We start from the raw sequence: 16304 nt of genomic DNA, 5'->3' as shown, positions 1-16304 counted from the left end.
GACCCAAACAAGGACGGATCTGGGTTTTGACCTAATTTGCTTTAACTTAAGGGGTTCTCTGCTATGTGATGAAAGTAAAACTACTTGAAGATTTTCTCTATCCAGATCCCTCACTACAGGGCAAATGTCTCTACTGCTTGACCTGTTTTGGAACGTTCACTCAGGCTCTGTGTCCCACACACATCCCAGCATCTCTGCTGAGAGCTCCTAGGGTGCCATCAGGGAAGAAGGGAACTGCAGCCCACTGCAGAGATGTGGCAGCAAGGACACGTCTGCAGCATGGGGGATTTCCTGGCATCAAAAGATTTTACTTGAGGACCCCTCTGAAGAGTGGGACTGAAGAAGGTGCTGTGATTCCTGGCTTGAGACTTCTTGCTGAATTCAGCTGACAGAGGAAATGAGGGACACTACTGAAAACTGCTGCCAGGCACTTCATTGGACTGTCAGCACAGCAGCATGGGGGTTTCAGATGCTGACTGCTGAATGAAAAATCTCTTATGCTCAAGAAAGATGATGATTTTTGTAAAACAACCTTTACTTCATACAAATCATCAGCTGTAAAGTATTCAGGATTATTTCTGTGTGCAGGTACTAAGATACATTTGGTCCTGAATAGATCAGACTGGAAGGTAACCACCTATTCCCATTAACTATTTATGAATATTCTCAGTTCAGTCAGAGAGAAAAAGAGAGGTTTATAACCAGGCTGGGCCTGGGAAAGAGTTGGAAAGGAATGTAAATAATTCTCTATCTCTCTTGTTATCCATATTGTTTATAGGTATGTTCTGCCACCGTGCATCATTCACTGCACACCAATGGTTGAGATGTTTTTACTTTAAGACTTTAAGACCAATGCAATTAGTCTGCACAATGTTCCCTATAAAAAGAGCAATGTATTCAAAATAAATCAGTTGAGTTGAGTTCTGTTCATCTAGCCTTCCAGTTCAGAAGGCTGAGTTCTTTTGTTCCTGTCCTGTCTCAACAGTGACAACCTATCCTGATCAAATATCCACCTCTCTTTTGCCATCAAAGCACAGTGCCAACACCCCAGCACACGGAGCCCTTATTACAGTTATTAAAGCTGGGAAAGGATGGTGCCAGTTATGGAGAGTCGTGGATTTCATGATGAGTGATCTACATGGGACTCTGCTCACTGAACAGTCTGCAGCCCTAGCTTGAAGCCTGCAGCAGCAATAAATGGGAATAAGATCAGGGAATTCCTCAACAAAGGTTTCATTTATTAGCAGACACTGAACCTTTAAAGTATTCCAGATTGAGGCTCTGATGTCAATGCTTGTGGCGGTGCAGGATGGTGAAATAGTTCTGCCCAGGGCACAAGGGGTGTGGAGCAGGAACGGTGCAGCTGCACCTGGGAGGCTCCTGCCCTCAGCTGTGGCCAGCCACGGTCAGCCATGACCAGCCATGACCAACCATGGTCAGCCATGACCAACCATGTTCAGCCATGACCAGCCATGGTCAGCCATGACCGGCCATGGTCAGCCGTGGTCAGTTGTGGTCAGCCATGATCAACCATGACCAGCCGTGACCAGCCATGGTCAGCCACGGTCAGCCATGACCAGCCATGACCAGCTGTGACCGGCCATGGTCAGCCGTGGTCAGTTGTGGTCAGCCATGACCAGCCATGACCAGCCATGACCAGCCATGGTCAGCCGTGGTCAGCCATGGTCAGCCACGGTCAGCCATGACCAGCCACGGTCAGCCATGACCAGCCATGACCAGCCATGGTCAGCTGTGGTCAGTTGTGGTCAGCCATGACCAGCCGTGACCAGCCGTGACCAGCCATGACCAGCCATGGTCAGCCATGACCAGCCATGGTCAGCTGTGGTCAGTTGTGGTCAGCCATGACCAGACATGACCAGCCATGACCAGCCGTGACCAGCCGTGACCAGCCGTGACCAGCCATGACCGGCCATGGTCAGCCGTGGTCAGCCGTGGTCAACCATGACCAGCCATGACCAGCCATGACCAGCCATGGTCAGCCGTGGTCAGCCGTGGTCAGCCATGACCAGCCATGACCAGCCATGACCAGCCATGGTCAGCCGTGGTCAGCCGTGGTCAGCCATGACCAGCCATGACCAGCCATGACCAGCCATGACCAGCCGTGTCCCTGAGTATGACCATGCTGTATAGGAGGGATTCCCCTGTGCTCAGCCCCATCTGCCCTCGGCTTTCTTCCCCCAGGGGCTCATTTTAACACCCTGTAGCTGGGAGTTTCCCATGTTTAGAGCAGCAGCCAGATCCTCCATCTACCTGCAAATCCAGACACTGGCAGAGGAAGGCACACACACCATCTGCACCCTGGTGGGGAATGTCTTGTCTCCAGCTTGGCTGTGTTTTGGGAACTTTTGCTTGTCAGCTCGGTGGGTGAGTCTGGAGCAGGGACTTATCCCTGGTTGGGACACAGGAGAGACACTGGGTGACTTTCCACTGGTGATGTGTTGACAAGGGCTTGCATGGAAGCATGGGAGAGATTTATGGGGCCAGTTCTGCCAAACACTTGTGATCCCACAAAAATGTAGCATCGTGTCCCACAGAGCCTGGCAGGATCACACATGTGTTCCCTTCCAATTGTATGTGGTGGGACATTATTCTCTCCCTTGTGACCTAATGGTCAATGACTTTTATTTCTCAAGCTTGCCTGGTTAATTAAGGAGTTGCTTCTTGCCCACAGTATGGGATGAGCCGGAATGAAAGCAGCATGCTTTGGAGGCTGAAATGAAGCCCCAGATGTCAGCTCACCCGCTGAGTGAGCTATTAAAGCTGACTGAAGTGGTTGCATTATGGTGGCCAGGGGTTGCCTTAGAGAATGAGCACTATTGTGGGTGAAAACTACTTTTTTGATTTTTCTCAAGTTGCTTTTTGCTTTTCTCCTAAATAAGCCTTTATGCTTTGTCTAAACAGATGAATTTGATGTGCTTAATAAAACTCTGAACTGTGCTTTGTCCAAGCACTTTCTATGCTGGATGGTCTCAGTAAACACTTTAAATTCTGAAAGGGAAATAATTGCTAAACTTTCACTAAGGCACTACATGCTGAGGTTACTTAACACCCTGCTATCAGTACAAATTACCAAACTAGAGATGGCATTTCATGTGGATAGAGGAGCTCTAAACCATTTGTCAATCACACCCAAACTTGCTGATCAACACCAAAGAAGTAATAAGCATCTAATTTGCACATGTGAAGTTCCTTTTAAAGGGAAGATAATCTGCAAGGCTCAGTTGATAGAAAGGATGCCCCTCCTGAGCAGCTGCCAGAGGGATCAGTTCCCTTTCTGCAGGAGCTTTGGTGTCTCACTGCCCACTGTAGCAGCCAGAGGTTCTGCAAGGCCTCCCTGGCGGTCACTCGCCTAAGATAAGAAATGCCAAGTCATGATGACTGGACCAAAGAAGCCCCTTGTCTGCATTCAGACCTTTGTTATCTCTCTGTAGGACTGTAGGGCATATTCGCCTCGACCCTGGCTATTGGATCATTTCCAAAACCCCTGTACCCTACATAAACCCCATTTCTGCCCAGCGCAGCAGAAGAGCTGACACTGAAACCCTTCGCAGGAGCTGCCAATGAAGACACAGCTGTGGAACCACATGCAGCCTTCTCCTCTCTCTCCCTGTGTCTGCCCGTGGCAAACAAACAGCTGAAATCCCTGAAGGGCTGAATTCACCAAAGAGCTGAAATCTCTGAAGAGCTGAATTCACCAAAGAGCTGATCTCAAGAGCTGAGCTGCTTGCTAAGATTGCCTGTGGCTGGGAGCTTGCCTGGGGGACCTGGACAGGTTGTGCTTATCAGCCCAGCGCTGTCCGGGACACCCACGGCACCGGGGTGGGATGGAGCCCAGGAACCCCAGGCCGTGGGAGCCCATGGAGGGAGCGTTTCCATCCTGGAGCAGCAGCACTGCTCTCCCAACGCTGCCTGGGAGATGCCTACGAGGCGAATTGGGCAGCAACAGCTGACCTGCAGATGTACCACACTCATGCAAATAAGCAGGCACGGGCTTGGCCAAGGTGTTGGCGTTAGACCTTTGGTTTAAAATCGTATTTGGTAATAAAAGCGGGGAGTGGGGAGGAGAGGGAGTGAGTTGGTATGTTTTCCTTGAAATTAAAATATTGCTTTTTTGACCTGACTGCAGGTTGTTGCAATTTAATTATTTTTTTTCATGTTGCTAGAAATTTCTGTAGTTTTAACACAGGGATTGGAGGGAGGAAAAGAAATGAAAAGGTTTTTGTTGCTTGAGTCTTCAAGGAAAACAATCTAGTTTTTGTTTCTAGTTGCTGAGTTTTTTTTTTAATATAAAGCATTTCTTGAATTATATCAGGGAGCTTTCTAGCTCTTCACTTAAAAGGGGGGAAAATATGAAAAAAATCAAGAGAGGTAAATTTAGCATTTCATATCAAATAAGGGGGAAGAAAACCTCTGTCCCTCGCCCCAGGGGGAGTGAGCAGCAGGGATTCCCACAGGAGGAGGGGCCCTGGGAAGAACCTTGTCCCAGCGAGGGAATAAGAAGTGGAGGAGGCTTACAGCACCACGAGGCTGCTGAGGTTCTGGAAGGCGAAATCAGGGATGTGCCAGATCTGGTTGAGGGCCAGGGTCATGGCCTGGAGCGCTGGCAGGTGGTTCAGGGCACGCACAGGGATCTCCGTCAGGGCGTTATCGTCCAGCCACAGGTGACGCAGCGAGAGCAGCCCCTCAAAGCTCCTGTCGGGCACCACGGAGATGAGGTTTGCATCCAGGCGTCTGGGTGGGAGAGAAACAGGGTGGGGATCAGTGAAAGCCCTTCCCGGGTGTTGTGCAAAGGGAGCGATGCAGAGGCGGGATGGATTGATGGCCAGGGAGATTGGATTGAGCTGTAAATAGTGATTAACATGAAAAGGTGTTGGTGACGCTCTCAGCTCTGCTGGGAGATGTCTGCCACCGCCACGCAATGCCTCAGGTTTTGGCTTTTCTATTTTTCACATTCTGTGCTGCTTTAGTGTGTGGGTCTGGGGTGGTGAGCCCTCTGCACAGAGCAGGGAGACAAAACAGCTCCTTCTCCAGCTGGGGACCAAGGACAGCCAATTCAAATCTCAGGCCCAAGAGCACAAACAATGTGGGCTGAAGAGAGAAAAACAAGACTTCATGGGCTAAAGCTGGAATGGGACAATGAACTGCAAGGTGCAAATGGAGCAGAACTTATCAAAGTGAGAGACCCCGTGACCAGTTGTGCATTTTGTGACCATTTTGGTTCACCTTGGGTGCAGCCCTGGCTGGGCTCTTGTGCTGCCCAAGGTGGATCCATGGAGGCCTCCTAATAAATCCCTGCTTTATTCTTTAGCTCTGTCCAGCCTCTGTTCTAGGGCAGCCTTCACAAGGCATCACAAGGACCATTCCTCCTTGATGGCCATTTGGTGCTGCCAGCTGATGGCAGCCTCTGGAGCACCGTGGTGGGGCTGAGTCCCTCTGGGTGGCCCCTGGGCCAGCCGTGGCTCACAGCCACCCCCTGAACTCGGAGCATCAGAGCTGCATCTCCCAGGGCTGGGCTTGCTGTGGATCTGCCTGAGCAATGCCAGCTCAGCTCACACCCACGGCTGTGCAGGACAGCCAGACCAGGAGCCACGGCCCCATTCCAGAGGGAAGGGATCTCGCTGGAAATGGGAAATGTGTCACAGCCCTGCTCAGTGTTCTGTGAGTGATCCCAACCACCAGGGGTACTGTGCCCCTGTGTCACGGGCAGGAACTGAGCCTGTGCTCTGCTATCACACCTTCGGGCCTGTCCTTCCCTCCATTTGCCAATTGCTTATTTTTAATCACTGTGGAAAGCTTAAGGTGGTTGAACTTGAGGTTTAATTTGGTGAGAAACTTTAATTTTGAACACTTGCTTTTGTTTCAAAATAACATGACAAGCCAAAAAAAAATAAATTAAGGCTATTATGAAGAAAACTTTAAAACTTAGGTTTGGGAATAATCTCTCTAAAGACCTTTTATTGCAGTGATGGTGAGCAGGATACAATGTGTTATCTGCAGATTTTGAAACCAAATTATAAGCGGAAAATATTTCAAATTTGGACGAAATACCAGGAACCAATTATACAAAATTTTAATTTCCATCCACAGGCAACAGAGCTTATTTTATTTTTCCAAGCTATCTAAGGCAGAGATCTCTGAATTCAAATTGCAAAGAGGAAACATTTTGTCTCTTATCAAAGCATGAGAGAAGGAAGTTAACAGAGATGTCATGGCCCAGCCTTCAAATCAATGATCCTCTAGAAAGGAATGTGGTAAAGAAATTAGTATTCTTGACTATATAAAGTAATATTTTTGATGAAAGTTGAGCACTAGAGCACCCCCGTAGTCACTGTAACTCCTCAGATATGATCCTTCTTCAAATAGTACCAACATTTTTTAATTCACAGAACACTGCAATGAACTGCAGGAGGAGGAGACCAAAGGCCCCATCACGAGTGGGAGCAGGGCAGAGGCTGGGTGCAAGCCTTGCTTTCTGCAAGGGAGTGTGGGCAGAATTTCCTGGGTGAAATTCTCAGATAATCCTGGGAAACAGACCTTCCCTACATCACAGAAAGAAGCATTTCCTGCCCTGGCTGGCGTGACCTGGATGGACAAATCTGGAGAATTGTACCCGGTTAAGAAGTGCAGTCAAACTTTCCTGAGAGCTTCAGGAAAATGTGCTTTAAATGCAGAGTACAAGCTCTGCTACAGCATCACCTGAGGCTGGGATAATAACCCAGGGTGGGTTAAACCCCTATTCCATTACTCCCATTTTTTCCACATTAATGTTTTAACCTCAGAGGGTGGGGAGGCCCTGGCACAGGTGCCCAGAGCAGCTGTGCCTGCCCTATCCCTAGAAGTGCCCAAGGCCAGGCTGGATGGGGCTTGGAGCCACCTGGGATAGTGCAAAGTGTCCCTGCCCATGGTGGGAGGTGGAACTGGATGGGCTTTGAGGTCCCTTCCAACCCAAAGCATCCTGTGATTCTGTGACTGATTCTGTGATTCTGTTCTGTTGAGAGGATCACAAAAGCACATCACACCCAAAGCTCCATTCCCACAGGTTTTGTGTCTTTGCTCAGAGGGCCAACACAAGACAATGGATTTTGATTTTTCCTGTTGAGAGAGTAGGCACTGCAAGTTCTGCTCCAATTTACTTATTGCCCCCCCGACTATAAACAAATCAGAGAATAACATCATTCATCTTCTTGAGAGAACAGTTCCAAAGAATAAAGATCAGAAAAGCAAACCCTGCAGGAGCTCAGTGTAAGGCTAAGGAATCTATTTGAAAATTTCATCAAAATGTTTTGGGACAAACAAGAACTTTTTGAGCAAAATTAAAGCTTCTCCACAAAATATTAATCTTTGCTTATTTTTTCCATTCCTTCCTCAGCATAATAATTCTGTTAGGTTTTGGCATCGTAAGCTGTTAAAAAAAAAAAAAAGAAGCAGCATTGCTTACTTTTCCCATAGATATTCTTTCATCCAAATCCCTATAAGTTTACTGAAAATTTTTTTAAAGTGAATGCTCAGTTTCAAGTTTAATTACTTAAAGAACAGACAATGAAAATACCCATGTGAATGGTTATAATTTCTCAAACCCAAACTAAGCTTTCAGAAACGGAGATGCTGAACCAGAGCCAGGGGCTGGTAAGCCAGGCTGAGCTGGGACAGGAACAGGGACAGGGAAAGGGACAGGGGCAGGAGCAGGGACAGGGAGCGAGGTGGAGCCCATGGCTGTCCAACTTTCCATCCCACTTTGCTCATGAACTCCTCAGTCTGACCCACAAAGGAGTTTGGTTTCAGCGTGACGGTGCCCCAGGACTTGGGGAAACCCTGAATGCTGCTGGATTTGCTCTGTGGCTGTTTAGCAACCCTCAGGAAGGGCTCTTTTTCCCCTAGGGATGTCCATGGGTGTGAGAAGTGCAGCACAGGTGGAGGTTTTTGAGGTACTTGGATCCATCCAAGGAGTTTGTTAACACTCCTGGATGGCTTCTGGACTGCTGCAGCCTCGTGTGTCCACAGCTCTGCACCCCCACACCTCGCTGCCAGAGAGAGGTCACCTCTGCAGCACTCAGAGAGCCCCAGCTCTGCTGCTCCTCAGCTCTGCAGGGGCTGGCAGTGGCCTCCTGGTGAGGTGTGATGTGTCCATGAGACACGCCGGGGTGTTGGGAAGCTCCAGCCATGGGTTACTGTCAGTCTGCTCCGGAGTGTGGAGATCAGAGCTCACACAGACTCCTCAGGGGAGCAAAAGGGAGATTTTCTGCTGGCAGAATGAGCTGCACCTGAGAAGTGTCAGAATCAGCAGCCTGCTTGGACCTCAGCACAGCAAGATGCACCTCTCTGCAGCCAGGTAAGTTAAAATTAGGAACAAGGAAGTGCCCAGGTGAAGGCATTTCACGTGCAGCATGATGGGCAGGACTCCTGATGTGCCTTTGCAGCGCTGATGAGGGGACATGGGCTCAGTGAGAGCTGCATTCCTGGCACCAAGTGATGGTTAATTGCTCCTCAGGGAGCTGCTGGCTCTTTCTGGAGTAGATGTGCATTCTTTCTAATAAAAGCTGTGCATGTGGGGATTGCTAATTGCTATGGCTTTCAGACAGCTCTCTACTCTCTTCTGGAAGCAGAAAAGCTGAAGTTCTTGGCACAGAGTTGTTAGTAATTATATCAATTATACTAAACAAAAACCAACCCAACAGTTCTCTCCTTTCTTCAGTGTGCAACTCTGGCTCCGTAAGTGTTTTGTGTTATGATTTATACCTGAGGTAATTGGGCTGATTAGTGGGTAAATGAGACAGCACAGGCCAGGGCTGGCTCCTCACCTTCCACGGAGATGTTTTAATCTTTGTTTCACCAAATCACTCAGTTGGTTTTCCTTGCAAGCTTTAACCCTTTGCTTGCTTGCAGAGGAAGACGCCTCTGGCAGAGCTGCTGGATGGCTCAGGAGAGGGACTTGTCCCACGCCTGCTGTCAAGCAGTGCTATGGGTCTGGAGAGAGGATCACACACAGTGACTCCAGATGTCAGCATGGCCAAGACTTCCAAATTACTTCAGGGGCTCAAGCACAGCTCTGCAGAGTGTTGGCCTGTCTGTTGCATGCAGGAGGTGATTTTGAGTGGCACATTCAAGAACAACAGCTTATGAAAAACAGCAGCTGCTGAAAGTCTCAGTTTCTGGGTTTAGAGCTGCAGCTGCTGCTGAGAGTTACAGGGCTATGACTTCAACATGACACTGACTCAAGTCCTAAAAGTGCCTGCAGTCACCTCAGGTTTGGGGACCACAGGGGTAGTGAGAGAGGGAGCTGCCTGGAAGGACATCCACAGTCCACTGGTCTGAGGCATCTTTCTCCCTGAGCAGATGTTCACATCTGTGCAGAGCCAGGGTGAGAGGACCAGGTCAGCACCAGATGTGAGTGTGCCTCAGCTTGCCAGTTGCTTGCTTTGCTGCTGCTGTGGAGTGACAGCTCTGGGGAGGCAGAGGAATTGTGTAGGATGGGAAAAGGAAGCATTTCCTTGGGCAGGACATTTTCAGGTCAGCTTCATATTGAGTTCCAGGCTAAGGGCCTGACACGCCTTGGAAGAGCCCCTTCACTGCTTTGAATGTTGTCTGTGTTTGATAAATGCTTGTGGAGAAATCAACTGCCTTCTTGTCAGGAGCAGTCCAGAGAGGATGGTGGGATCAGGAACACTTCTAGAAGGAACCAGGCAAATAGGGAAGTCCTTTTCTAAGGAGAAAATGTCAAGAGTGGGAGATTCCTCCTTTCCAAAGAGCAGAAGACAAGCCAATGCCACCAGTGCAGCCACTGGGGAAGTCTGGTTGGGGTGGGGTCTGTGCAGTCCTCAGTGCTGTGAGTGAGTTGTGAGGTTTGTGTTAATCCTGAGCTGATCCAAGATCTTGCATTTTCTGTGCCACAGACCCAGCAGTTTCTAAGAGCTGTCTTTCCCAAGAGATGCTTCCAGAGTGTTTCAGAGAACGTACAAATGTTTTTCTGAGCTGTTGGTAACATAACTGGCACAAAACCCAGAATAACCAGGGGATATCCAGAAGCAGTCTCTCTGCTCCCTAACAGATGTGATGAAAATACCTCAGCCTATGACTGGCAGAAACAAATTTACCTGTATCTTACCATTTCCTTCTGGCTGTGAAGCATTTGCAGGGGGAGCTGCAGCTTGGAAACCAACAGAAATGCTCAATACCATGCTGTCAGGACATATTCCAAATTTTGCTGCTGTTTTTTCTTTCCCCACACACATCAGAGCTAGTAAGAGCTGTCTGTCTGCATGTCTTAGGCCACTCATGTGCAGGAACTAGCCTGCAGCACAGACTGGGATGTTCCCCATAGCCCAGTCACCGCAGGGCACTGGGACCCCAAACTGCAGCCCATCCTCCCAGTATGTTTTACCACACATTGGGCTATTATCTCCCTTGATAAAGCTGGAGGAGACTTGCCACTGAAGGTCATGTGCAGCACTGAGTGGTGCAGGGCTGGGCTCCCAGACTAGGGAGCTCCTCTGTGGGTCCCTGTCCACAGCAGGACACAGGACACAAAGCAAGGACATCGTGGAGGGAGAGCTGTGGTCAGTGAAGGTGTGAGGGCTGAGCCAGCAGCACGGAGGGGAAGTGCTGGCTGCCCACGCCTCACACCCCAGCCCTGGGACACCGGAGAGGAGCTCCTGTCTCCCTGGCCCCAGTGCACACGTGTGTCAGCTGAACAGAGCTGAGCTCACCAGAAATGTCTAATTGGTGCCTTCAGGCAATCGTGTCTCTCTTCCTGTCTGAGTTTATCTTGAAAGGCTCGATTGAGTTACCTCCTCTCCCATAACAGGATCTAAGTTCCTTGTAGTAACATAAGAAGGAGATGATGTCATTGCAGCTCAACTTCTCCGATAACTTATTAATGACTGGGGCCAACACCTCAGCTTCTTTCTCAGGCAAAGCTCCCAGCCTGAGTCAGTGCCTGGCTGGTGAGCTCTGGGAGCTGCTGTGCAAGGAGCCGAGGGCACGGCGAGGGACACTGGCCCTGGGCTCACCCTGCTGAGGCCACCCTGTCCCCAGTGCCACGCTGCCCTGCGAGCCAGCCCCACGCCTGCTGCTCTTCGTGCCTTGCCCAGCACTTCTGGGGCTGACAGGCACAGGCAGGAGGCTCTGGGTCCCTCAGCCTGCCCGGGGAACCCAGGGGAGGAACGGGGTTCCACCAACCAGCTGGGATGGGACAAAGGCAGCCAGGAACTGCAGTACTCACCTGGAAAGGGGAAAACTGGGTTAAATTTCTGCCTGCCTGTTATGTCTTTGCTGCCATAATGAATTGTAGATTCAGTGGGGAAATGGAGCTGTGGGAGTGGTCCCAGAGGAGGCCATGCTGAGGGCTGGAGCCCTCCTGTTCTGGAAACAGGAGGAGAGAGCTGGGGTTGCTCCACCTGGAGAAAAGAAGGCTCTGTGGAAATCTCAGAGCTCCTTCTTGCACGTAAAGGGGGCCTATAAGCAAAATGGGGACAGGCGTTTTAGTAGGGTCTGTAGGAATAGGACAAGGGGTGATGGTTTTAAACTAAAAGAGGGGAGATTCAGACTAGATATAAAGAAGACATTTTTTATGGTAAGATGGTGAAACACTAACACAGACTGATCAGAGAAGTGTCCCTTCCCTGGAAACGCTCAGGGCTGGATGGGGCTCTGAGCAGCCTGGTGCAGTCGAAGCTGTCCCTGCTCATTGCAGGGGATTGGACTAGATGACCTTTAAAGGTCACTTTCAACCCAAAGCATTCTATGATTTTGTGAATGACACATTACTGCCTTGTAGGCCAGCTCCTACACCTGGGATCTCTGCCGTGCTACAAAAGGCTCACAGCCCTCAAGCAAGACTCACAAGTGGTGCCTGGCTCTATTTCCAGCTGGAAACTTGTGAAAACCATCCCAGGCAGTGAATGAAGGTTCAAGACACAAACATGTTTGCAGTTGGCAGTGGAACAGGACCCGGTGAGAAAGTTTGCAGGGCTCTGTTTGGACTGCAATGAGTCTTCCCTCCTGACTCAATGGGGCATGTTTCTGTGGGAAGCTCTCCACGAGGGATGCTCAGGAAATGAAATCAGAGCAATACCTAGACTCCACACAAAGTGTCTTTGGTGTAGACAAGAGGGCTTTGTTATCCCCAGTTGCAAACACCTCCAAAACCCCTCAGGTCAGAACGGTGCAAGAAGGATTGCCAAAATCTCTGTGCAGCTATAGAAACTGCTGAAAGCTGGGCAGCTGTGCCAGCTCCCGGACCAGCCTCTCCCTGGGCCCTGGCATTGCCCCCTTGGCCGTGGTGCCAGGCACAGGGAGATGGAGAAGGTACAGGGAGCAGCTGGAGGCTGAGCAGAGTGGCTCAAAGCTCACCAAGCAGCAAGGGCTGCACATTTGCTGGGAACCCTGGAAAAGAGAAGGGAGCGCAGCCCTTGGGACAGAAGGAGCAGGACATGCTGTGCTCTGGGGAGAGGGGCTCTGATCAGATCTCAGCACGCTGGAGTGCTGGGTCCAGCTCTGCGGCCCTCAGCAAAGAAACACACGGTGTTCCTGTTCGTGGGGTCCAGAGGAGCCCATGGAGATGATCCAAGGGCTGGAGCCCCTCTGCTCTGGAGCCAGGCTGGGAGAGCTGGGGGTGTTCCCCTGGAGAAGGCTCCAGGGAGAGCTCAGAGCCCCTGGCAGGGCCTGAAGGGACTCCAGGAGAGCTGGAGAGGAACTTGGGACAAGGCATGGCATGACGGGACAAGGGGAGTGGCTTCTCACTGCCAAGGGCAGGGTTAGATAGGATATTGGGAAAGAATTTTTGGCTGTGAGGGTGCTGAGGCCCTGGCTTAGGTTGCCCAGGGAAGCTGTGGCTGTCCCTGGATCCCTGGAAGTGTCCAAGGCCATGCTGGACAGGGCTCAGAGCAGGCTGGGCTAGTGGAAGTGTCTCTGCCCAAGGCAGGGATTTGAACGAGTTGAGCCTTAAGGTTTCTTTATACACAAACCATTCCAGGATTCCATGATTCTATGATAGATAAAGCCAGTTTAAAAATGTCCATTCCTTGCTCATCTCCCTATCTCCAGTTTGCCTGAAGCTCCTCTCTGGTCCTTCCACAACTCCTTACACACATGTGAGCTTACAATGCTTGAACACCTGGGACCCATCTTCATTGGCACTGACATGTCCATTGTGTGGGACTCTCATTTCTATTGAGCCATCACCAGGGACACACAGCATGGCCTGGGTGCTCACGAGGGTGAGTGAGTTCAAGTTCATGACATTACATGGGTTATGACATGACAAAGGTTAATGGAAACACATTGGAACTTAGTTTATGACTTTATGAGGCAGGAGTCTGGATGTGAGCTGTGATTATTATTTCTTAAATGCTCACAATGTGCCCAGGGCACACACTGAGGGCAGCCAAGGCAGTACCTGCCTCTTCCTGAAAGCTCTAAGAGCCTGAGATGGGAAGTGACAGTGTGTTTGAGAAGGGATGAAGCTGGAGTCAAGTCTCAGTGTTTGTCAGAGTCTCTTCTGAGGGACCTCTGCTTATTGAAAGGTGGATTCTGCAGTCACTGCAGTGTGAGCAGAGAAAGGGGGAAACAATCTGGGGAGATAGTGACCACCAGTGGCCCTGCTGCATTGCCACAGTCACCACAGAGGAGTTTGGAGGTGACTACAGTACCTGGTGGGCACAGCCAGGCAGGTGTAGCCACACCAAGCTGCTGGACAAGCACAGCTCCAAACACCCCCTGTGCTGGGACCCCTTCATTGGCAGCACAAGTGGGAATTCTGGAGGTGCTGAGGCGTGGCAAGGGAGTCCCTCACCATCACCCCCTTCCAAGTGCTGCCAACCACCAGCTCAGTGAATGGGGAAATTAGAAAGTGAAATCTCAAGAGAGAAGCTGACATCATGGACATGCTGGCCCAAGTCAAGGTCATCGGGACCTGAATGACCTACTCTCTGCACAGTCCAGGAAAGGATTTCAAAAGAAAGAAGCTGCTGCTTTTTACACATCATGAGCACAGATGGGGCAGCTGATGCAGCTGGAGCAGTTTCTCTGTCTTGTAACTACATACACCATGCTTGGAGGAGATTCGTGCAGACAGCTTTTTTTTTTCTGTATTATTCCCCAGTTCTTGACTGAAGTTTGCTAAACTTTTAGCTGTTAGCCTGGTAAAGCACACAACATTTATCTTCTTGGGAGAAGAATACTGGGATCCTTCACAGCATTGACACTTACAAGCATGAGATACATGGACATTGCCTTTACATAAACTTCACAGCAACTCATTGCTGAAAAACAGCAAGCAATGAATGAAAAACAAATGCAGCAAGGATGTGTTGTGGCACTACTAAAGTCAACTGCTCCTTGAGGATAATACATTCAACAGCTTCTGTGTGGTCATTAAATCTTCCTCTTTAAAATGCCATTGAGACCATTGTACTGGGAGAACCACATTGCATTTCATGGTTTTTTACTGCTAAGCAGAAAAGACTCTAATCTGACCAGCTGAGTTCCTCCTACTGACAGGAAAAAAATCCACGTCTGTGATGTACCACCAGCCATGCCTCCTTTCTGACTTGCTCTGAGAACAGCAGTTGCAAATTCAAACACCTCCAGCTCTGGAGTGTAGATAAATTTCTCCTTGATTAGAGGGTAAACTGCTCCTTGCGTTTGTATTTTTGGGCAAGATGATCTCCTCTGATAGATTTCCCTGAGGGCTACACAAATGTGTGCTGGGTCATGTGCAGGGGCTGTGGGGAGCAGAGATGCTCAGCTCTGCTTTGGTACCCCTGCTCTGATGGGGTGTGTCAGCTTGAGGGGCTGATTTTGCTGGATAAAAGTGATGGGTGGGGACAGGGACATTTTTCTTTTGCCTTCCAGGTGTAGAGGAAAACCACATTTCATCCAGCCTTGTTCACAAAGAACTTGAAACCAGTTAGAGGGTCTTTCTATAGCCAGAAGAGAAAACCAGGTTCTTCCAGAGAGTGATTCATCCCCCAGAGAGGGCTCTGAGATAACAGAGATGATTCACCCTCTGCAGTTGCTGATCATTTTCCACTGCTCCTGCGGTGAGGTAATACCTAGACAGCCACGGTCAGGGGAGACAAATCCACCTGGTTTGCCTGAGGGAGACGTGGGCACAGCAGAAACTTATCCAAAGTGAAGGAAGGTTGTGTAGTGAGGCCATGGTGGTGACTCAGAAGAATTTGATCTCCTTCCTGGCAGTATTTTAGGATCCTCCATGGGACCATGAGGGAAGGATCCAGCACCCCAGTCACAGCAGAGGCACAAAGACACCAGTCCCCTGGTCCCAGGCACTCAACATCCCAGCTACAACCTGGCCCAGGCTTTCTTGCAGCTGTGCCAAACACCACCGTGGCTGATCCCCCTGCTGTCACCTGTGAGCTGCTTCTTGGGTCCTAGCAGTGACCAAGATACAGATTTTGCCCAACAAAAGAGAGTGATGTGTGTTCTGCCAAGTGGATTTACCAATTTGGCTTTTGCAAATACATTGCCGCTTATCATTGCAGTAAAAATGGTTTTCAGAGGTACTGGGGAGCACACTCTAAACAGCATGGGAAGATGAGCTGAATGGCAAAGAAAGCTGCTAGAATAGAAAATCAGGTCCAGCCATGCACTTTGTTTCCCAGTCAGGGATACTCTTGAACCCAGACCTAGGATTTGGATTAGGCCCATATAAACAGGGGAACGAGTCCAAAATCAGAATATTGAACTGCATTTGTATTCTAATGCACCTTTTTCTCCTCAGACCTGGTCTGATTTTGCTAAGCTATCGTTGCCAGTCCTGGTGACAAACGTGGATCTCCAGTGGCAGCTCAGACTGGGTGGAGGGAAGAGCTAGGGCACGGCAGGTTGGAGGACAGCCCAAGGTACACAGAACCAGAAAAATGTTACCTGTTCAAAGTCTGTGCCAAAAAGCAGTAATTCCTCTGAATTTGCTTTATCATTGATGAACCAAATGATAAGAAGTGGCCTCAGGAGAAGACCCTTTGTCCCTTCCAGGGACAAAGCCCACCTGAAACAAAATTTATCATCTCTCTCGTCTGTGCACTGGCTCAACTGCACAAGCCACAGGGGCCACTGTGCCATTTTCAGGTGACTCCCAGGCTGTGCAAACTATGTCTGGGAGGCACCATCACGGCAGTGCAGCCAGAGAGGCTCCTGCTTCCATACAGCTTCGAGGAACACTAGCAGCAACCAAACTTCAGCAAAGACTCACCACACCATGCTACATGGTGCCTGAAAATTAACTTCAGTACATCCAGATGTGCGGCACATCTGCCTGCAGTGCT

General features: G+C 49.7%; 1 protein-coding gene across 1 annotated transcript in view; it reads right to left on the bottom strand.

Annotated features, from left to right (window-relative positions):
* LGR6 (leucine rich repeat containing G protein-coupled receptor 6) overlaps positions 1-16304 on the bottom strand; it is a 156138-nt gene that overhangs the window by 49088 nt on the left and 90746 nt on the right. Inside the window, exon 5 of the mRNA XM_021527716.4 lies at positions 4537-4752. Within this exon, the coding sequence (XP_021383391.3) occupies positions 4537-4752 (216 nt within the window). The remainder of the gene's footprint in view (positions 1-4536; positions 4753-16304) is intronic.

Source organism: Lonchura striata, chromosome 26 (genome assembly GCF_050655825.1).
Source record: "Lonchura striata isolate lonStrDom1 chromosome 26, ASM5065582v1, whole genome shotgun sequence".
NCBI classification, from domain to species: domain Eukaryota; kingdom Metazoa; phylum Chordata; class Aves; order Passeriformes; family Estrildidae; genus Lonchura; species Lonchura striata.
Note: the sequence above shows the minus strand (reverse complement) of the source record. Positions and strands in the feature narration are given on the sequence as shown.